At 53.3% G+C, this 24180-nt stretch overlaps 2 protein-coding genes across 10 annotated transcripts in view; one reads left to right on the forward strand and one right to left on the reverse strand.

Moving 5' to 3' along the window:
- The window catches only part of LOC107307810 (uncharacterized), a 55805-nt gene that overhangs the window by 24007 nt on the left and 7618 nt on the right, over positions 1-24180 (forward strand). The gene's annotated exons all lie outside the window — the stretch shown is intronic.
- On the reverse strand, positions 27-22073 carry LOC146751956 (myosin regulatory light chain 11). Of its 4 annotated transcripts, none has more exons than XM_085533243.1 (7): positions 22018-22073; positions 19342-19431; positions 13574-13649; positions 10983-11087; positions 5532-5610; positions 4548-4596; positions 27-265 (listed from the first exon to the last, which is right to left on the reverse strand). In XM_085533243.1, exons 1-7 carry the CDS (start codon positions 22018-22020, stop codon positions 161-163), a joined length of 507 nt encoding a protein of 168 aa, XP_085389369.1. In that variant the 5' UTR covers positions 22021-22073; the 3' UTR covers positions 27-160. The 4 variants fall into 4 exon arrangements, with proteins under 4 accessions (XP_085389369.1, XP_085389372.1, XP_085389373.1 ...); XM_085533245.1 differs by lacking the exon at positions 27-265 and adding an exon at positions 2871-2948; XM_085533246.1 differs by lacking the exon at positions 19342-19431.

Raw genomic sequence — 24180 nt, forward strand, 5'->3', positions numbered from 1 at the left:
AAGAACCCTCCCCATTAAACACAACCTTGCAAAACCCATTGCTTTATTGAGTCTCTATAGGGGATGTGGGTCCCATTCTATGGGGCCTCTATGGGGTCCCATGTAATGGGGTCCCCCTGTTATAGGGTCATTGGTGTTATAGGGTCGCAGTGTTATAGGGTCACTCCCCCTCCTTGTCCTCGCCGTGGGTGATGACGTAGCAGATGTTCTTATAGTCCACGTTGCCGGCCACGTCGGGGGGGAAAGCGGCCCACATGTTCTTGATCTATGGGGTGGATATAGGGTTATAGGGCTATATAGGGTTATATAGGGTTATATAGGGTTATATGGGGGGATATGGGGTCCTATGGGGTTATATGGGGTTATATAGGGTTATATAGGGTTATATGGGGTTATATGGGGTTATATAGGGTTATATAGGTGTTATATGGGGGGATATAGGGGGATATGGGGGTATATAGGGTCCTAGGGGGGGAAGGCGGCCCACATGTTCTTGATCTATGGGATGGATATAGGGTTATATGGGATATAGGGTCTTATGGGGTTATATAGGGTTATATAGGGGGATATAGGGTCCTATGGGGAGATATAAGGGTCCTATGGGGGGGATATAGGGTCCTATGGGGGGGATATAGGGTCCTATGGGGGGGATATGGTGATATATAGGGGGATATAGGGGATATAGGGTCCTATGGGGGGATATGGGGGGATATGGGGGGATATGGGGTTATATAGGGTCCTATGGGGGGATATGGGGGGATATAGGGGGGGATATAGGGGGATATGGGGGGATATGGGGGGAAAGCGGCCCACATGTTTCTGATCTATGGGGTGGATATAGGGTTATAGGGTTATATGGGGTTATATAGGGTTATATAGGGTCCTATGGGGTTATATAGGGTCCTATGGGGTTATATGGGGTTATATAGGGTCCTATGGGGTCCTAGGGGGGTTATATGGGGTCCTATGGGGGGATATAGGGGTCCTATGGGGGGATATGGGGGGTCCAGGGGGTTATAGGGGGGGAAGGCGGCCCACATGTTCTTGATCTATGGGGTGGATATAGGGTCATAGGGTTATATAGGGTTATATAGGGTCCTATAGGGTTATATGGGGTTATATAGGGTCCTATGGGGTCCTATGGGGGGATATGTGGGGATATAGGGGGGATATGGGGGGATATGGGGGGATATGGGGGGATATGGGGGGAAGGCGGCCCACATGTTCTTGATCTATGGGGTGGATACAGGGTTATAGGGTCTTATGGGGTCCTATAGGGTTATATAGGGTTATATGGGGTTATATAGGGTCCTATGGGGTCCTATGGGGGGATATAGGGGTCCTATGGGGGGATATGGGGGGATATGGGGGGATATGGGGGGATATGGGGGGATATGGGGTTCTATGGGGGGGATATGGGGGGATATAGGGGGGATATGGGGGGATATGGGGGGGATATGGGGGATATAGGGTCCTATGGGGGGATATAGGGTCATATAGGGTTATATGGGGGGATATAGGGTCCTATGGGGGGATATGGGATCCTATGAAGAGATATAGGGTTTCTATGGGGAGATATAGGGGTCCTATGGAGGGATATGGGGGGATATAGGGGGGATATGGGGGGATATGGGGGGATATAGGGGGGATATAGGGGGATATGGGGGGATATGGGGGGATATAGGGTTATATAGGGGATATAGGGGATATGGGGTCATATAGGGGGGATATAAGGGTCCTATGGGGAGATATAGGGGTCCTATGGGGGGATATAGGGTCCTAGGGGGGGAAAGCGGCCCACATGTTCTTGATCTATGGGGTGGATATAGGGTTATAGGGTTATATAGGGTTATATAGGGGATATAGGGTCCTATGGGGTTATATAGGGTCCTATGGGGGGATATAGGGGGATATGGGGGGGATATAGGGTCCTATAGGGTTATATGGGGTTATATAGGGTCCTATAGGGTTATATGGGGGGATATAGGGTCCTATGGGGGGATATGGAGGGATATAGGGGGATATAGGGGATATAGGGTCCTATGGGGGGATATAGGGGGATATGGGGGGATATGGGGGGAAAGCGGCCCACATGTTCTTGATCTATGGGGTGGATATAGGGTTATAGGGTTATATGGGGTTATATAGGGGGATATAGGGTCCTATGGGGTCCTAGGGGGGTTATATGGGGTCCTATGGGGGGATATAGGGGTCCTATGGGGGGATATGGGGGGTCCAGGGGGTTATAGGGGGGGAAGGCGGCCCACATGTTCTTGATCTATGGGGTGGATATAGGGTCATAGGGTTATATAGGGTCTTATGGGGTTATATAGGGTTATATAGGGTTATATGGGGGGATATGGAGGGATATAGGGGGGATATAGGGGGATATGGGGGGATATGGGGGGATATGGGGGGATATGGGGGGATATAGGGTCCTATGGAGGGATATAGGGGGATATAGGGGGATATGGGGGGGATATGGGGGGATATAGGGTCCTATGGGGGGATATAGGGTCATATAGGGTTATATGGGGGGATATAGGGTCCTACGGGGAGATATAAGGGTCCTATGGGGGGATATAGGGTCCTATGGGGGGGATATGGGGGGATATGGGGGGATATGGGGTCATATAGGGTCCTATAGGGTCCTATGGGGGGATATGGGGTTCTATGGGGGGGATATGGGGTCCTATGGGGAGATATAGGGGTCCTATGGGGGGATATAGGGGGAAGGCGGCCCACATGTTCTTGATCTATGGGGTGGATATAGGGTTATAGGGTTATATGGGGTTATATGGGGGGATATAGGGTCATATAGGGTCATATAGGGTCATATAGGGTCATATAGGGTTATATGGGGTCCTATGGGGAGATATAGGGTCCTATGGGGGGATATAGGGGGATATGGGGGGATATGGGGGGAAGGCGGCCCACATGTTCTTGATCTATGGGGTGGATATAGGGTTATAGGGTTATATAGGGTTATATGGGGTTATATAGGGTCCTATGGGGTTATATAGGGTCCTATGGGGTCCTAGGGGGGGATATGTGGGGATATAGGGGGGATATAGGGGGATATGGAGGGATATAGGGGGGATATAGGGGGATATGGGGGGATATAGGGGGGATATAGGGGGATATGGGGGAGATATGGGGGGATATAGGGGATATAGGGTGGATATAGGGGATATAGGGGATATATAGGGTCCTATGGGGTCCTATGGGAGATATAGGGGTCCTATGGGGAGATATGGGGGGATATGGGGGGATATAGGGTTATAGGGTCATATAGGGTCCTATGGGGGGGATATAGGGTCCTATGGGGTCCTATGGGGGGATATAGGGGTCCTATGGGGGGATATGGGGGGGATATGGGGGGATATAGGGGTCCTATGGGGAGATATGGGGGGATATGGGGTTATATGGGGGAGATATGGGGGGATATGGGGGATATAGGGGATATGGGGTTATATAGGGTCCTATGGGGGATATAGGGGGATATGGGGGGATATGGGGGGATATAGGGGTCCTATGGGGGGATATGGGGTGGATATAGGGTCCTATGGGGGGATATAGGGGGGGATATGGGGTTTCTATGGGGCTATAGAGTTTCTATGGGGTTTCTATAGGGTTTCTATGGGATTTCTATGGGGTCTATGGGGTTATAGGGTTCCTATGGGGTTATAGGGTTTCTATGGGGTTATAGGGTTTCTATAGGGTTTCTATGGGGTTATAGGGTTTCTATGGGGTTATAGGGTTTCTATGGGGTTATAGGGTTTCTATGGGGTTTCTATAGGGTTCCTATGGGGTTATAGGGTTCCTATGGGGTTATAGGGTTTCTATAGGGTTTCTATGGGGTTATAGGGTTCCTATGGGGTTATAGGGTTTCTATAGGGTTCCTATGGGGTTATAGGGTTCCTATGGGGTTATAGGGTTTCTATAGGGTTCCTATGGGGCTATAGGGTTCCTATAGGGTTATAGGGTTTCTATGGGGTTTCTATGGGGTTATAGGGTTCCTATGGGGTTATAGGGTTCCTATAGGGTTTCTATGGGGTTATAGGGTTCCTATGGGGTTATAGGGTTCCTATAGGGTTTCTATGGGGTTATAGGGTTCCTATGGGGTTATAGGGTTCCTATAGAGTTTCTATGGGGTTATAGGGTTTCTATAGGGTTTCTATAGGGTTATAGGGTTCCTATGGGGTTATAGGGTTCCTATGGGGTTATAGGGTTCCTATAGGGTTTCTATGGGGTTTCTATGGGGTTATAGGGTTTCTATAGGGTTATAGGGTTTCTATAGGGTTTCTATGGGATTATAGGGTTCCTATGGGGTTATAGGGTTTCTATGGGGTTATAGGGTTTCTATAGGGTTTCTATAGGGTTATAGGGTTCCTATGGGGTTATAGGATTCCTATGGGGTTATAGGGTTCCTATAGGGTTTCTATGGGGTTATAGGGTTTCTATGGGGTTCCTATAGGGTTATAGGGTTCCTATAGGGTTCCTATAGGGTTTCTATGGGGTTTCTATGGGGTTTCTATGGGTCTCACCTCCTCGGGGGTGAAGCGGTCGCACTGGGTGGTCAGCAGCTCCTCCAGGCTGTGGGGTGGGAGGGGGGTTAAGTATGGGGCGACCCCATAGAGCCCATAGGGCCCCATAGAGACACTATAGGGTCCCATAGGCTCCATAGACCCCATAACCCCATTGTTCCCATAGACCCCATAGACCCCATTGACCCCATAGACCCCATAGACCCCATAGACCCCATAGACCCTATAGACCCCATAGGCCCCACTGACCCCATAGACCCCATAGACCCTATAGACCCCATAGGCCCCATTGCCCCCATAGACCCCATAGACCCCCATAAACCCCATAGACCCCATAGACCCCATTGACCCCATTGACCCCATAGGCCCCATTGTCCCCATAGACCCCATAGACCCCATAGACCCCATTGACCCCACTGACCCCATAGACCCCATAGACCCCATAGACCCCATAGACCCCATAGACCCCATTGACCCCATAGACCCCATAGACCCCATTGACCCCATTGACCCCATTGACCCCACTGACCCCACTGACCCCATAGACCCCATAGACCCCATAGACCCCATTGACCCCATTGACCCCATAGACCCCATAGACCCCATAGACCCCATAGACCCCACTGACCCCATTGACCCCATAGACCCCATAGACCCCATAGACCCCATAGACCCCATAGACCCCATAGACCCCATTGATCCCCATAGACCCCATTGACCCCATAGACCCCCATATATCCCCATAGGCCCCATTGCCCCCATAGACCCCATAGACCCCATTGTTCCCATAGACCCCATAGACCCCATAACCCCATAGACCCCATAGACCCCATAGACCCCATAGACCCCATTGACCCTATTGATCCCATAAACAACATAGACCCCATAGACCCCATTGCCCCCATAGACCCCATAGGCCCCACTGACCCCATAGACCCCATAGACCCCATAGACCCCATAACCCCATAGACCCCATAGACTCACAAGCTCTTCTTAATGGATCCCTTCCCATCGGGGTCCAGCACTTTGAAGGCCCCCATGATGACGTCTTCGGGGTCAGCACCTGCAATGGGGCAGGGGGGGTTAGTTATAGGGTCAGTGGGGTCTATGGGGTCCTATGGGGTCCTATGGGGCTCTATGGGGTCCTATGGGGCTCTATGGGGTCCTATGGGGCTCTATGGGGACTCTATGGGGTCTTATGGGGCTCTATGGGGTTTATATGGGGTTTAATGGGGATCTATGGGGTCTATGGGATCTATAGGGTCTATGGGGTCTATGGGGTCAATGGGGGCAATGGGGTCTATGGGGTCTCTGGGGGTCTATGGGGTCTATGGGATCTATGGGGTCTATGGGGTCTATGGGGCCTATGGGGCCAAAGGGGTCTATGGGGCTCTATGGGGATCTATGGGGTCTATAGGGTCAATGGGGATCTATGGGGTCAATGGGGATCTATGGGGCCTATGGGGTCAATGGGGTCTATGGGGTCTATGGGGTCTATGGGGTCTATTGGGTCTATGGGGTCCTATGGGGCTCTATGGGGTCCTATAGGGTTCTATGGGGTCCTATGGGGCTCTATGGGGACTCTATGGGGTCTTATGGGGCTCTATGGGGTCTATGTGGTCAATGGGGATCTATGGGGTCTATGGGGTATATAGGGTCTATGGGGGTCAATGGGGTCAATGGGGTCAGTGGGATCTATAGGGTCTCTATGGGGTCTATGGGGCCCTATGGGGTCAATGGGGTCTATGGGGTCTATTGGGTCTATGGGGATCTATGGGGTCTATGGGGGCAATGGGGTCTATGGGGTCAATGGGGGCAATGGGGGCAATGGGGATCAATGGGGTCTATAGGGTCTATGGGGTGATCTATGGGGTCAGTGGGGTGATCTATGGGGTCAGTGGGGTGATCTATGGGGTCTATTGGGTCAATGTGGTCTATGGGGTGATCTATGGGGTCAATGGGGTGATCTATGGGGTGATCTATGGGGTGATCTATGGGGTGATCTATGGGGTCTATGGGGTGATCTATGGGGTGATCTATGGGGCCTATGGGGTGATCTATGGGGCAGAGGGGTGATCTATGGGGTGATCTATGGGGTCTATGGGGTGATCTATGGGGCAGAGGGGTGATCTATGGGGTCTATGGGGTGATCTATGGGGTGATCTATGGGGTCTATGGGGTGATCTATGGGGTGATCTATGGGGTGACCTATGGGGTGATCTATGGGGCAGAGGGGTGATCTATGGGGTGATCTATGGGGTGATCTATGGGGCCTATGGGGTGATCTATGGGGTCTATGGGGTGATCTATGGGGCAGAGGGGTGATCTATGGGGTGATCTATGGGGTGATCTATGGGATCTATGGGGCAGAGGGGTGATCTATGGGGTGATCTATGGGGTGATCTATGGGATCTATGGGGCAGAGGGGTGATCTATGGGGCCTATGGGGTGATCTATAGGGTCTATGGGGTGATCTATGGGGCAGAGGGGTGATCTATGGGGTGATCTATGGGGTGATCTATGGGGCAGAGGGGTGATCTATGGGATCTATGGGGCAGAGGGGTGATCTATGGGGTGATCTATGGGGCCTATGGGGTGATCTATGGGGTCTATGGGGTGATCTATGGGGCCTATGGGGTGATCTATGGGGTGATCTATGGGGTGATCTATGGGGTCTATGGGGTGATCTATGGGGTGATCTATGGGGTGATCTATGGGGTCTATGGGGATCTATGGGTTCAATGGGGCCTATGGGGTCAATGGGGTCAATGGGGTCTATGGGGCCTATGGGGTCTATGGGGTGATCTATGGGGCAGAGGGGTGATCTATGGGGCCTATGGGGTGATCTATGGGGCAGAGGGCTGATCTATGGGGCCTATGGGGTGATCTATGGGGTCTATAGGGTCTATGGGGCCTATGGGGTGATCTATGGGGTGATCTATGGGGTGATCTATGGGGCAGAGGGGTGATCTATGGGGTGATCTATGGGGTGATCTATGGGGTGATCTATGGGGTCTATGGGGCCTATGGGGGATCTATGGGGTGATCTATGGGGTCTATGGGGCCTATGGGGTGATCTATGGGGCAGAGGGGTGATCTATGGGGTGATCTATGGGGTCAGTGGGGTGATCTATGGGGTGATCTATGGGGTCTATGGGGTGATCTATGGGGCAGAGGGGTGATCTATGGGATCTATGGGGTCTATGGGGTGATCTATGAGGTGATCTATGGGGTGATCTATGGGGTGATCTATGTGACCTATGGGGTCTATGGGGTGATCTATGGGGTGATCTATGGGGTCTATGGGGGATCTATGGGGTCAATGGGGTGATCTATGGGGTCTACGGGGTCTATGGGGTGATCTATGGGGTCTATGGGGTGATGTATGGGGTGATGTATGGGGTGATCTATGGGGTGATCTATGGGGCAGAGGGGTGATCTATGGGGTCTATAGGGTCTATGGGGTGATCTATAGGGTGACCTATGGGGCAGAGGGGTGATCTATGGGGCAGAGGGCTGATCTATGGGGCAGAGGGGTGATCTATGGGGTGATCTATGGGGCAGAGGGCTGATCTATGGGGCCTATGGGGTGATCTATGGGATGATCTATGGGGCAGAGGGGTGATCTATGGGGCCTATGGGGTGATCTATGAGGTGATCTATGGGGCAGAGGGCTGATCTATGGGGTCTATGGGGTGATCTATGGGGCCTATGGGGTGATCTATGGGGTGATCTATGGGGTCTATGGGGTGATCTATGGGGTGATCTATGGGGCAGAGGGCTGATCTATGGGGCAGAGGGGTGATCTATGGGGCCTATGGGGTGATCTATGGGGCAGAGGGGTGATCTATGGGGCAGAGGGGTGATCTATGGGGTGATCTATGGGGTGATCTATGGGGCAGAGGGCTGATCTATGGGATCTATGGGGCAGAGGGCTGATCTATGGGGTGATCTATGGGGTGATCTATGGGGCAGAGGGGTGATCTATGGGGTCTATGGGGTGATCTATGGGGCAGAGGGCTGATCTATGGGGCAGAGGGGTGATCTATGGGGCCTATGGGGTGATCTATGAGGTGATCTATGGGGCAGAGGGCTGATCTATGGGGTCTATGGGGTGATCTATGGGGCCTATGGGGTGATCTATGGGGTGATCTATGGGGTCTATGGGGTGATCTATGGGGTGATCTATGGGGCAGAGGGCTGATCTATGGGGCAGAGGGGTGATCTATGGGGCCTATGGGGTGATCTATGGGGCAGAGGGGTGATCTATGGGGCAGAGGGGTGATCTATGGGGTGATCTATGGGGTGATCTATGGGGCAGAGGGCTGATCTATGGGATCTATGGGGCAGAGGGCTGATCTATGGGGTGATCTATGGGGTGATCTATGGGGCAGAGGGGTGATCTATGGGGTCTATGGGGTGATCTATGGGGCAGAGGGCTGATCTATGGGGCAGAGGGGTGATCTATGGGGCCTATGGGGTGATCTATGGGGTGATCTATGGGGCAGAGGGCTGATCTATGGGGTGATCTATGGGGCAGAGGGCTGATGTATGGGGTGATCTATGGGGTGATCTATGGGGTCTATAGGGTCTATGGGGTGATCTATGGGATCTATGGGGCAGAGGGGTGATCTATGGGGTGATCTATGGGGTGATCTATGGGGTCTATGGGGTGATCTATGGGGTGATCTATGGGGTCTATGGGGATCTATGGGTTCAATGGGGCCTATGGGGTCAATGGGGTCAATGGGATCTATGGGGCCTATGGGGTCAATGGGGTGATCTATGGGGCAGAGGGGTGATCTATGGGGTCTATGGGGTGATCTATGGGGTCTATGGGGATCTATGGGTTCAATGGGGCCTATGGGGTCAATGGGGTCAATGGGGTCTATGGGGCCTATGGGGTCTATGGGGTGATCTATGGGATCTATGGGGCCTATGGGGTCTATGGGGCCTATGGGGGATCTATGGGGTGATCTATGGGGTGATCTATGGGGCAGAGGGGTGATGTATGGGGTCTATGGGGATCAATGGGGTCTATGGGGTGACCTATGGGGCAGAGGGGTGATCTATGGGGCAGAGGGGTGATCTATGGGGTGATCTATGGGGTGATCTATGGGGCGATCTATGGGGTGATCTATGGGGTCTATGGGGCCTATGGGGGATCTATGGGGTGATCTATGGGGTCTATGGGGTTCAATGGTGTCTATGGGGTGATCTATGGGGTCTATAGGGTCTATGGGGTGATCTATGGGGTCTATGGGGTCTATGGGGTGATCTATGGGGTCTATGGGGTGATCTATGGGGTCTATGGGGATCAGTGGGGTCTATGGGGTGATCTATGGGGTCAATGGGGTCTATGGGGTGATCTATGGGGTCTATGGGGTCTATGGGGTGATCTATGGGGCCTATGGGGTGATCTATGGGGTGATCTATGGGGTGATCTATGGGGTGATCTATGGGGTGACCTATGGGGCAGAGGGCTGATCTATGGGGCAGAGGGCTGATCTATGGGGTGATCTATGGGGCAGAGGGCTGATCTATGGGGCAGAGGGGTGATCTATGGGGCAGAGGGCTGATCTATGGGGCAGAGGGGTGATCTATGGGGTGATCTATGGGGTGATCTATGGGGCCTATGGGGTGATCTATGGGGTGATCTATGGGGCGATCTATAGGATCTATGGGGCAGAGGGCTGATCTATGGGGCAGAGGGCTGATGTATGGGGCAGAGGGCTGATGTATGGGGCAGAGGGCTGATCTATGGGGCCTATGGGCTGATCTATGGGGCAGAGGGCTGATCTATGGGGCAGAGGGGTGATCTATGGGGCAGAGGGGTGATCTATGGGGTCTATGGGGTGATCTATGGGGCAGAGGGGTGATCTATGGGGTGATCTATGGGGCAGAGGGCTGATCTATGGGGCAGAGGGCTGATCTATGGGGTGATCTATGGGGCAGAGGGCTGATCTATGGGGCAGAGGGCTGATCTATGGGATCTATGGGGTCTATGGGGTGATCTATGGGGTGATCTATGGGGTCTATGGGTGATCTATGGGGTGATCTATGGGGCCTATGGGGTGATCTATGGGGTCTATGGGGTCTATGGGGTGATCTATGGGGCAGAGGGCTGATCTATGGGGCAGAGGGCTGATCTATGGGGCAGAGGGGTGATCTATGGGGTGATCTATGGGGCAGAGGGCTGATCTATGGGGCAGAGGGGTGATCTATGGGGTGATCTATGGGGCAGAGGGGTGATCTATGGGGTGATCTATGGGGTGATCTATGGGGCAGAGGGCTGATCTATGGGGTGATCTATGGGGCAGAGAGGGGATCTATGGGGCAGAGGGCTGATCTATGGGGTGATCTATGGGGCAGAGAGGGGATCTATGGGGCCTATGGGGTGATCTATGGGGCAGAGGGCTGATGTATGGGGCAGACCTTTGAGCTTCTCCCCGAACATGGTGAGGAACACGGTGAAGTTAATGGGGCCGCTGGCTTCTTTAATCATGGCGTCCAGCTCCTCGTTCTTCACGTTCAGCCGCCCTAGAGAATATGTGGGGCAGGGGGAGGTTATGGGGCCAGGTGTACACTATATATGGGTCAGCCTGCCCCATAGACCATATAGACACCCATAGACCCCATAACCCCATAGACACTATAGACCCCATATATCCCCATAGACCCCATAGACCCCATTGACCCCATAGATCACCCCATAGGTCACCCCATAGACCCCATAGATCACCCCATAGATCACCCCATAGGTCACCCCATAGGTCACCCCATAGATCACCCCATAGACCCCATAGATCACCCCATAGACCCTATAGACCCCACAGACCCCATAGATCACCCCATAGATCACCCCATAGACCCCATAGATCACCCCATAGATCACCCCATAGACCCCATAGACCCCATAACCCCATAGACCCCATAACCCCATAGACCCCATAGACCCCATAGACCCCACAGACCCCATAGACCCCATAGACCCCATAACCCCATAGACCCCATAGACCCCATAGACCCCCCCATAGACCCCCCCATAGACCCCATAACCCCATAGATCCCCATAGACCCCATAGACCCCATAACCCCATAACCCCATAGACCCCATAGACCCCATAGACCCCATAACCCCATAACCCCATAACCCCATAACCCCATAGACCCCATAACCCCATAGACCCCATAGACCCCATAACCCCATAGACCCCATAACCCCATAGACCCCATTGACCCCATTGACCCCATTGACCCCATAAACCCCATAGACCCCATAGACCCCATAGACCCCATAACCCCATAGACCCCATAGACCCCATAACCCCATAGACCCCATAGACCCCATAGACCCCATAGACCCCATTGACCCCATAGACCCCATAGACCCCATAACCCCATAGACCCCATAGACCCCATAGACCCCCCCATAGACCCCCCCATAGACCCCATAACCCCATAGATCCCCATAGACCCCATAGACCCCATAACCCCATAACCCCATAGACCCCATAGACCCCATAGACCCCATAACCCCATAACCCCATAACCCCATAACCCCATAGACCCCATAACCCCATAGACCCCATAGACCCCATAACCCCATAGACCCCATAACCCCATAGACCCCATTGACCCCATTGACCCCATTGACCCCATAAACCCCATAGACCCCATAGACCCCATAGACCCCATAACCCCATAGACCCCATAGACCCCATAACCCCATAGACCCCATAGACCCCATAGACCCCATAGACCCCATTGACCCCATAGACCCCATAGACCCCATAACCCCATAGACCCCATAGACCCCATAGACCCCATAGACCCCATAACCCCATAGACCCCATAGATCCCATAACCCCATAGACCCCATAGACCCCATAACCCCATAGACCCCATAGACCCCATAGACCCCATAGACCCCATAACCCCATAGACCCCCCCACAGACCCCATAGACCCCATAGACCCCATAGACCCCATAGACCCCATAGTCCCCCTTGGCCCCATAGACCCCATAGACCCCATAGACCCCATAGACCCCCATAACCCCATAGACCCCATAGACCCCATAGACCCCATAACCCCATAGACCCCATAGACCCCATAACCCCATAGACCCCATAGACCCCATAGACCCCATAACCCCATAACCCCATAGACCCCATAGACCCCATAGACCCCATAACCCCATAGACCCCATAGACCCCATAGACCCCATAGACCCCATAACCCCATAGACCCCATAGACCCCATAACCCCATAGACCCCACAGACCCCATAGACCCCATAACCCCATAGACCCCATAGACCCCCATATATCCCCATTGACCCCATAGACCCCATAACCCCATAGACCCCATAACCCCATAGACCCCATAGACCCCATAACCCCATAGACCCCATAGACCCCATAGACCCCATAACCCCATAGACCCCATAACCCCATAACCCCATAGACCCCATAACCCCATAGACCCCATAGACCCCATAGACACTATAGACCCCATAGACCCCATAGACCCCATAGACACTATAGACCCCATAGACCCCATAGACCCCATAACCCCATAACCCCATAGACCCCATAGAGACCCCATAGACCCCATAGAGACCCCATAGAGACCCCATAGAGACCCCATAGACCCCATAGAGACCCCATAGAGACCCTATAGACCCCATAGAGACCCCATAGACCCCATAGAGCACTATAGAGCCCATAAAGACCCCATAGACCCCATAGAGACCTATAGACCCCATAGAGACCTACAGACCCCATAGAGACCCCATAGAGCCCATAGAGACCCCATAGACCCCATAGACCCCATAGACCCCATAACCCCATAGACCCCATAGACCCCATAACCCCATAACCCCATAGACCCCATAACCCCATAACCCCATAGACCCCATAGACCCCATAACCCCATAACCCCATAGACCCCATAGACCCCATAGACCCCATAACCCCATAACCCCATAGACCCCATAGACCCCATTGACCCCATAACCCCGTACCCATAGCAGCGAAGGTTTCCCGCAGGTCGTCCTTATCAATGATGCCATCCCGGTTCTGATCGATCACTGTGAAAGCCTATAGGGTCAATAGGGTCAATAGGGTTAATAGGGTCTATGGGGTCTATGGGGTCAATAGGGTCAATGGGGTTAAAGGGGTCTATGGGGGCAATGGGGTCAATGGGGTTAAAGGGTTCAATGGGGGCTATGGGGTCTCTATGGGGTCTATAGGGCTCTATGGGGTCTATGGGGTCAATGGGGTTAAAGGGGTCAATGGGGGCTATGGGGTCAATAGGGTCTATGGGGTCAATAGGGTCAATAGGGTCAATAGGGTCAATAGGGTTAATAGGGTCTATGGGGTCTATGGGGTCTATGGGGTCAATAGGGTCAATGAGGTTAAAGGGGTCTATGGGGGCAATGGGGTCAATGGGGTCTATGGGGTCAATAGGGGCTATGGGGTCTATGGGGTCTATAGGGCTCTATGGGGGCTATGGGGTCAATAGGGTCAATAGGGTCAATGGGGTCTATGGGGTCTATGGGGTTAAAGGGGTCAATGGGGTCTATGGGGTTAAAGGGGTCAATGGGGGCTATGGGGTCAATAGGGGCTATGGGGTCTCTACAGGGTCTATAGGGCTCTATGGGGTCTCTATGGGGTCTATGGGGCTAGTGGGGGCAATGGGGGCTATGGGGTCAATGGGGTCTATGGGGGCTACGGGGTCAATAGGGTCAATGGGGTCAATAGGGTCAATAGGGTTAATAGGGTCAATAGGGTCTATGGGGTCTATGGGGTCAATAGGGTCAATGGGGTTAAAGGGGTCTATGGGGGCAATGGGGTCAATGGGGTTAAAGGGGTCAATGGGGGCTATGGGGTCAATAGGGTCAATAGGGTCTATGGGGTCTATGGGGTCTATGGGGTCTATGGGGTTAAAGGGGTCAATGGGGTCTATGGGGTTAAAGGGGTCAGTGGGGTCTATGGGGTCAATAGGGGCTATGGGGTCTCTATGGGGTCTATAGGGCTCTATGGGGTCTATGGGGTCTCTACGGGGTCTATAGGGCTCTATAGCGCTCTATGGGGTCTCTATGGGGTCTCTATGGGGTCTCTATGGGGTCTATAGGGCTCTATGGGGTCTCTATGGGGTCTATAGGGTCTCTATGGGGTCTATGGGGTCTCTATGGGGCTCTGTGGGGTCTATGGGGTCTCTATGGGGTCTATGGGGTCTATGGGGTCTCTATGGGGTCTATAGGGTCTCTATGGGGTCTCTATGGGGTCTCTATGGGTCTCTATGGGGTCTATAGGGCTCTATGGGGTCTCTATGGGGTCTCTATGGGGTCTATAGGGCTCTATGGGGTCTATGGGGTCTCTATGGGGTCTATAGGGCTCTATGGGGTCTATGGGGTCTCTATGGGGTCTATAGGGTCTCTATGGGGTCTATGGGGTCTCTATGGGGTCTCTATGGGGTCTATAGGGCTCTATGGGGTCTATGGGGTCTATGGGGTCTCTCTGGGGTCTCTATGGGATCTATGGGGTCTTTATGGGGTCTCTATGGGGTCTATAGGGCTCTATGGGGTCTCTATGGGGTCTATAGGGCTCTATGGGCTCTATGGGGTCTCCATGGGGTCTATGGGGTCTCTATGGGCTCTATGGGGTCTCTATGGTGTCTATAGGGCTCTATGGGGTCTATGGGGTCTCTATGGGGTCTATTGGGCTCTATGGGGTCTCTATGGGGTCTATGGGGTCTATGGGGTCTCTATGGGGTCTATAGGTCTCTATGGGGTCTCTATGGGGTCTCTATGGGATCTATGGGGTCTTTATGGGGTCTCTATGGGGTCTATAGGGCTCTATGGGGTCTCTATGGGGTCTATGGGGTCTCTATGGGGTCTCTATGGGGTCTCTATGGGGTCTCTAGGGCTCTATTCCCCCTCACCCCCCCCTATATCCCCCCCCCTCCCCCCATAAGTGACAGCTGCACCCTAAAGGTGTCACCCGACCCCATAAGCGGGGACAGCTGGGAACCTATAAATAGGGACCTTGGAATGGAACCACGACCCCATAAGGGCCAACGGGACCCTATAAGGGGAACCACGATCCTATAAGGGGTAATATGATCCTATAAGGGGTAATATGATCCTATAAGGGGCACCAGGACCCCATAAGGGGGAACAAGACCCTATAAGGGGAACCATGATCCTATAAGGGGTAATATGATCCTATAAGGGGCTCCAGGACCCCATAAGGGCCAACGTGACCCTATAAGGGGAACCATGATCCTATAAGGGGTTATATGACCCTATAAGGGGGTACAAGACCCTATAAGGGGCACCATGATCCTATAAGGGGCACCAGGACCCCATAAGGGGGAACATGACCCTATAAGGGGTATCATGATCCTATAAGGGGAACCACGATCCTATAAGGGGCACCAGGACCCCATAAGGGGGAACAAGACCCTATAAGGGATAACATGGCCCTATAAGGGGTAATACGATCCTATAAGGGGTAATATGATCCTATAAGGGGCACCAGGACCCCATAAGGGGGAACAAGACCCTATAAGGGATACCATGATCCTATAAGGGGCACCATGATCCTATAAGGGGTAATATGATCCCATAAGTGACACAGAGCCCCATAGGGTCTCATAGAACCCCACAGAGCCCCATAGTGCTCCACAGTGCCCCATAGAAACCCCATAGAACCCCATAGAGACCCATAGAGACCCCATATAGCCCCATAGACCCCATATAGCCCCATAGACCCCATATAGCCCCATAGAAACCCCATAAAGCCCTATAGAACCCCATAGAGCCCCATAGAACCCCATAGAGCCCCATAGAGCCCCATAGAACCCCATAGAGCCCCATAGAACCCCATAGAGACCCATAGAGACCCATAGGGACCCATAGAGACCCATAGAGACCTATAGATCCCCATAGAACCCCATAGAGACCCATAGAGACCCCATAGAACCCCATAGAACCCCATAGAGCCCCATATAAACCCCATAGAGACCCATAGAAACCCCATAGAGACCCCATATAGACCCATAGAGACCCATAGAGCCCCATAGAGACCCATAGAGACCCATAGAGACCTATAGAGCCCTATAGAACCCCATAGAGACCCATAGAGACCCATAGAGACCTATAGAGCCCTATAGAACCCCATAGAGACCCATAGAGACCCCATATAGCCCCATAGACCCCATATAGCCCAATAGAAACCCCATAGAGACCCATAGACCCCATATAGTCCCATAGAACCCCATAGAGCCCCATAGAGACCCATAGAGCCCCATAGAGACCCATAGAAGCCTATAGACCACATAGAGACCCATTGCTCCCCATAGAGCCCCATAGAAACCTATAGAAACCCCACAAAGCCCCATATAACCCCATAGAGACCCCATAGAACCCCATAGAGACCCATAGAGACCCCATAGAACCCCATAGAACCCCATAGAGCCCCATATAAACCCCATAGAGACCCATAGAAACCCCATAAAGACCCCATAGGGACCCCATATAGACCCATAGAGCCCCATAGAACCCCATAGAGCCCCATAGAAACCCCATAAAGCCCTATAGAACCCCATAGAGCCCCATAGAACCCCATAGAGACCCATAGAGACCCATAGAAGCCTATAGACCGCATAGAGACCCATTGCTCCCCATAGAGCCCCATAGAAACCTATAGAAACCCCACAAAGCCCCATATAACCCCATAGAGACCCCATAGAACCCCATAGAGACCCATAGAGACCCCATAGAACCCCACAGAACCACATAGAGCCCCATATAAACCCCATAGAGACCCATATAAACCCCATAGAGACCCCATAGAGACCCATAGAGACCCATAGAGACCCATAGAGACCCATAGAGACCCATAGAGACCTATAGAACCCCATAGAGACCCATAGAGACCCATAGAGATCCATAGAGACCCATAGACCCCATAGAGCCCCGTAGACCCCATATAGCCCCATAGAAACCCCATAAAGCCCTATAGAACCCCATAGAGACCCATAGAACCCCATAGAGACCCATAGAACCCCATAGACCCCATTAATCCCCATAAAGACCCCATAGAGACCCCATAGACACCCCATATAGACCCATAGAGACCCATAGAACCCCATAGAGACCCATAGAGACCCCATAGAGCCCCATAGAGACCCATAGACCCCATAGAGACCCATAGAGACCCCATAGAGACCCCATAGAGACCCATAGAGACCCATAGAACCCCATAGAGACCCATAGAGACCCATAGAGCCCCATAGAGCCCCATAGAGACCCATAGAGACCCATAGAGACCTATAGGCCTCATAGATCCCCATAGAGTCCCATAGAAACCCATAGAGTCCCATATAAACCCCATAGAGTCCCATACAACACCATAGAGACCCCATAGAGCCTCGTTAATTAATTAACGCCCCTTAATTAATTAATTAACGAACCTCTTTGAACTCCTGGATCTGGGTCTGGTCGAACATAGAGACCCCATAGAGCCCCATAGAGCCCCATAGAGACCCCATAGAACCCCATAGAGCCCCATAGATCCCCTTAGACCCCACAGAAACCCCATAGAACCCCATAGAGACCCATAGAGACCCCATATAACCCCATAGATCCCCATAGAGACCCCATATAACCCCCATAGAGCCCACATAGCCCCATAGAAACCCCATAGAGACCCCATAGAACCCCATAGATCCCCATAGAACCCCATAGATCCCCATAGAACCCCATAAAGACCCCATAGAGACCCATAGAACCCCAAAGAGACCCATAGAGACCCATAGAGCCCATAGAGACCTATAGGCCTCATAAATCCCCATAGAGCCCCATAGAAACCCATAGAGACCCCATAGAAACCCATAGAGACCCATAGAAACCCCATAGAGACCCCATAGAGCCCCATAGAGACCCATAAAGACCCATAGAGACCCATAGAGCCCCCATAGATCCCCATAGAGACCCATAGAGACCCATAGAGACCCATAGAGACCCATAGAGACCCATAGACCCCATAGAGACCTATAGGCCTCATAGATCCCCATAGAGTCCCATAGAGACCCCACAAAGCCCCATATAACCCCATATAACCCCATATAAACCCCATAGAGACCCCATAGAGCCTCATTAATTAATTACTAGCCCTTAATTAATTAATTAACGAACCTCTTTGAACTCCTGGATCTGGGTCTGGTCGAACATGGAGACCCCATAGAGCCCCATAGAACCCCATAAAGCCCCATAGAGACCCATAGACCCCATAGAAACCCCATAGAACCCCATAGAGACCCCATTGCTCCCCATAGAACCCCATAGAGACCCATAGAGACCCCATATAACCCCATAGATCTCCATAGAGACCCCATATAACCCCCATAGATCCCCATAGAGACCCCATATAACCCCCATAGACCCCATATAGCCCCATAGAAACCCCATAGAGACCCCATATAACGCCATAGATCCCCATAGAGCCCCATAGAGACCCATAGAGACCCCATAGAGACCCCATAGAGCCCCATAGAGACCCATAGACCCCATAGAGACCCATAGAGACCCCATAGAGACCCATAGAACCCCATAGAGACCCATAGAACCCCATAGACCCCATAAATCCCCATAAAGACCCCATAGAGACCCCATAGACACCCCATATAGACCCATAGAGACCCATATAACCCCATATAACCCCATAGAGACCCCATAGAGCCTCGTTAATTAATTACTAGCCCTTAATTAATTAATTAACGAACCTCTTTGAACTCCTGGATCTGGGTCTGGTCGAACATGGAGAAGACGTTGGAGGAGCCCTCGGCTGCACGACGCTTGGCTTTCTTTGGGGCCTATAGGGGAAGTTATAGGGTCTATGGGGTCAATGGGGTCTATGGGGTCTGTGGGGTATATGGGGTCTATGGGGGCAATGGGGTCTATGGGGGCAATGGGGTCTATGGGGTCTAGGGGGTCAATGGGGTCTATGGGGTCTATGGGGTCTATGGGGTCTATGGGGGCAATGGGGTCTATGGGGTCTATGGTGTCTATGGGGTCTATGGGGTCTATGGGGTCAATGGGGTCTATGGGGTCTATGGGGTCTATGGGGGCAATGGGGTCTATGGGGGCAATGGGGTCTATGGGGTCTGTGGGGTATATGGGGTCTATGGGGTCAATGGGGTCTATGGGGTCAATGGGGTCAATGGGGTCTATGGGGTCAATGGGGTCAATGGGGTCTATGGGGTCTATGGGGTCTATGGGGTCTATGGGGTGGGGTCCATGGGGGTCTATGGGGTGTCCATGGGGGTCTATGGGGTGGGGTCCATGGGGGTCTATGGGGGGGGCCTATAGGGTCTATGGGGTCTATGGGCTGGGGTCCATGGGGTATATGGGGTGTCCATGGGGGTCTATGGGGTCTATAGGGTGTATGGGGTGGGGTCCATGGGGTATATGGGGTGTCCATGGGGGTCTATGGGGTCTATAGGGTCTATGGGGTGGGGTCCATGGGGGTCTATGGGGTCTATAGGGTCTATGAGGTCTATGGGGTTCATGGGGGTCTATGGGGTCTATAGGGTCTATGGGGTGGGGTCCATGGGGGTCTATGGGGTCTATGGGGTGGGGTCCATGGGGGTCTATGGGGTGTCCATGGGGGTCTATGGGGTGTCCATGGGGGTCTATGGGGTGGGGTCCATGGGGGTCTATGGGGGGGGTCTATAGGGTCTATGGGGTCTATGGGCTGGGGTCCATGGGGTATATGGGGTGTCCATGGGGGTCTATGGGGTCTATAGGGTCTATGGGGTGGGGTCCATGGGGGTCTATGGGGTCTATAGGGTCTATGAGGTCTATGGGGTTCATGGGGGTCTATGGGGTCTATAGGGTCTATGGGGTGTCCATGGGGGTCTATGGGGCTATAGGGTCCATGGGGTCTATGGGGTGGGGTCCATGGGGTCTATAGGGTCTATGGGGTGGGGTCCATGGGGGTCTATAGGGTCTATGGGGTGGGGTCCATGGGGGTCTATGGGGTGGGGCCTATGGGGCCTATAGGGTCTATGGGGTGGGATACATAGGGTTCTATGGGGTGTCCATGGGGGTCTATGGGGTCTATAGGGTCCATGGGGTCTATGGGGTGGGGTCCATGGGGGTCTATGGGGTGTCCATGGGGGTCTATGGGGTCTATAGGGTCCATGGGGTCTATGGGGTGTCCATGGGGTCTATGGGGTCCATGGGGGTCTATGGGGTCTATAGGGTCTATGGGGGTCTATGGGATCCATGGGGGTCCATGGGGGTCTATGGGGTCTATGGGGTCTATGGGGTCTATGGGGTGGGGTCTATGGGGTCTATAGGGTCTATGGGGTGGGGTCTATGGGGGTCTATGGGGTGGGGTCCATGGGGGTCTATGGGGTCTATGGGGTCTATGGGGTGGGGTCCATGGGGGTCTATGGGGTGTCCATGGGGGTCTATGGGGTCTATAGGGTCTATGGGGTCTATGGGGTGTCCATGGGGTCTATGGGGTCCATGGGGGTCTATGGGGTCTATAGGGTCTATGGGGTCTATAGGGTCTATGGGGTCTATGGGGTGTCCATGGGGGTCCATGGGGCCTATAGGGTCCATGGGGTCTATGGGGTGGGGTCTATGGGGTGTCCATGGGGGTCTATAGGGTCTATGGGATCTATGGGGTGGGGTCCATGGGGGTCTATGGGGTCTATGGGGTGGGGTCCATGGGGGTCTATGGGGTCTATGGGGTCCATGGGGGCCTATGGGGTCTATGGGGTGGGGCCTATGGGGACTATAGGGTCTATGGGGTGGGATACATAGGGTTCTATGGGGTGTCCATAGGGGTCTATGGGGCCTATAGGGTCTATGGGGTTTATGGGGTGGGGTCCATGGGGGTCTATGGGGTGTCCATGGGGGTCTATGGGGTCTATAGGGTCTATGGGGTCTATGGGGTGGGGTCTATGGGGTGTCCATGGGGGTCTATAGGGTCTATGTGATCTATGGTGTGGGGTCTATGGGGGTCTATGGGGTCTATGGGGTCTATGGGGTGTATGGGGTGTATGGGGTGGGGTCCATGGGGGTCTATGGGGTCTATAGGGTCTATGGGGTCTATTGGGTGGGGTCTATGGGGTCTATAGGGTCTATGGGGTGGGGTCTATGGGGGTCTATGGGGTGTCCATGGGGGTCTATGGGGTGGGGTTCATGGGGGTCTATGGGGTGTCCATGGGGGTCTATGGGGCCTATAGGGTCTATGGGGTCTATGGGGTGGGGTCTATGGGGTCTATAGGGTCTATGGGGTGGGGTCTATTGGGGTCTATGGGGTGTCCATGGGGGTCTATGGGGTGGGGTCCATTGGGGTCTATGGGGTGGGGTCTATGGGGCTTATAGGGTCTATGGGGGAATCTATGGGGTTTCCTATGGGGTTTTCCCCCTCCAATTCCACTTACCATGGTGCTGCTCTCTTTAGGGTCGCTGTGGGGCCGCTATGGGGCAGCTATGGGGCAGCTATGGGGCGGACCCCCCCCCTTTTATTGCCCCCCTTTATGGGGGTGGGGCCGGACCCGAAATAGAACTGAAGGGGGGGGGGGGGAGGGGGGCAGCCCCACAGCGCCCTATAAGGAGTGGGGCTAAAGATAGCACGGCCCCATAGAAACCCCATAGAGACACATAGGGACACATAGAGACCCCAGAGAGACCCCATAGAGACACATAGGGACCCATAGAGACCCCATAGAGACACATAGGGACCCCATAGAGACACTGTGCCCCATAGAAACCCCATAGAGACACATAGAGACCCCATAGAGACACTGTGCCCCATAGAAACCCCATAGAGACCCTATAGGGATCCATAGGAACCCCATAGGGACCCCATAGAAACCCCATAGAGACACATAGGGACCCATAGAGACCCCATAGGGACCCATAGAGACCCCATAGAGCCCCATAGGGACCCCATAGGGACCCCATAGAGACCCTATAGGGACACAGTGCCCCATAGAGACCCCATAGAGACCCTATAGGGACCCATAGAGACCCCATAGGGACCCTATAGGGACCCATAGAGACACTGTGCCCCATAGAGACCCCAAAGAGACACATAGAGACACATAGAGACCCCATAGAGACCCATAGAGACCCCATAGAGACCCCATAGAAACCCCATAGAGACACTGTGCCCCATAGAGACCCCATAGAGACACATAGGGACACATAGGGACCCCATAGGGACCCCATAGAGACCCCATAGGGACACAGTGCCCCATAGAAACCCCATAGAGACCCTATAGGGACCCATAGGAACCCCATAGGGACCCCATAGAAACCCCATAGAGACACTGTGCCCCATAGAGACCCCATAGAGACCCCATAGAAACCCCATAGAGACACTGTGCCCCATAGAGACCCCATAGAGACCCCATAGAAACCCCATAGAGACACTGTGCCCCATAGAGACCCCATAGAGACACATAGGGACCCATACAGACCCTATAGGGACACAGTGCCCCATAGAAACCCCATAGAGACCCCATAGGGACACATAGGGACCCATAGTGACCCCATAGAGACACATAGGGACCCATAGAGACCCCATAGAGACACTGTGCCCCATAGAGACCCCATAGAGACCCCATAGAGACCCCATAGAAACCCCATAGAGACACTGTGCCCCATAGAGACCCCATAGAGACACATAGGGACCCATAGAGACCCCATAGGGACCCCATAGAGACCCCATAGAGACCCCATAGAGACCCCATAGAGACACTGTGCCCCATAGAGACCCCATAGAGACACATAGGGACCCATAGAGACCCCATAGAGACCCCATAGAGACCCCATAGAGACACTGTGCCCCATAGAGACCCCATAGAGACACATAGGGACCCATAGAGACCCATAGAGACCCCATAGAGACCCCATAGAGACACTGTGCCCCATAGAGACCCCATAGAGACACATAGGGACCCATAGAGACCCATAGAGACCCCATAGAGACCCCATAGAGACACTGTGCCCCATAGAGACCCCATAGAGACACATAGGGACCCATAGAGACCCCATAGAGACCCGTTAGAGCCCCATAGAGACCCACAGACCCCATAGGGACACATAGGGACCCCATATAGCCCCATTCTTCCCTATAGAGACCCCTTAGAGCCCCATAGAGACCCACAGACCCCATAGAGGCCCCATAGAGCCCCATAGAGACCCTATAGAGCCCCATAGAGACCCCATAGGGACCCATAGAGCCCCATTCTGCCCCATAGAGCCCCACAGACCCCATAGAGGCCCCATAGGGACCCATAGAGCCCCATAGAGCCCCATTCTGCTCCATAGAAACCCCTTAGAGCCCCATAGGCCCCACAGACCCCATAGAGCCCCATAGAGACCCCATAGAGACCCATAGAGACCCCATAGAGACCCATAGGGACCCATAGAGACCCATAGAGACCCATTGAGACCCCATAGAGACCCATAGAGACCCCATAGAGACCCATAGGGACCCATAGAGACCCATAGAGACCCATTGAGACCCCATAGAGACCCATAGAGACCCCATAGAGACCCATAGGGACCCATAGAGACCCATTGAGACCCCATAGAGA

The sequence above is a fragment of the Coturnix japonica genome, unplaced genomic scaffold, assembly GCF_054131305.1.
Source record: "Coturnix japonica strain WE unplaced genomic scaffold, WE-NBRP24 Scf058, whole genome shotgun sequence".
Lineage (NCBI taxonomy): Eukaryota > Metazoa > Chordata > Aves > Galliformes > Phasianidae > Coturnix > Coturnix japonica.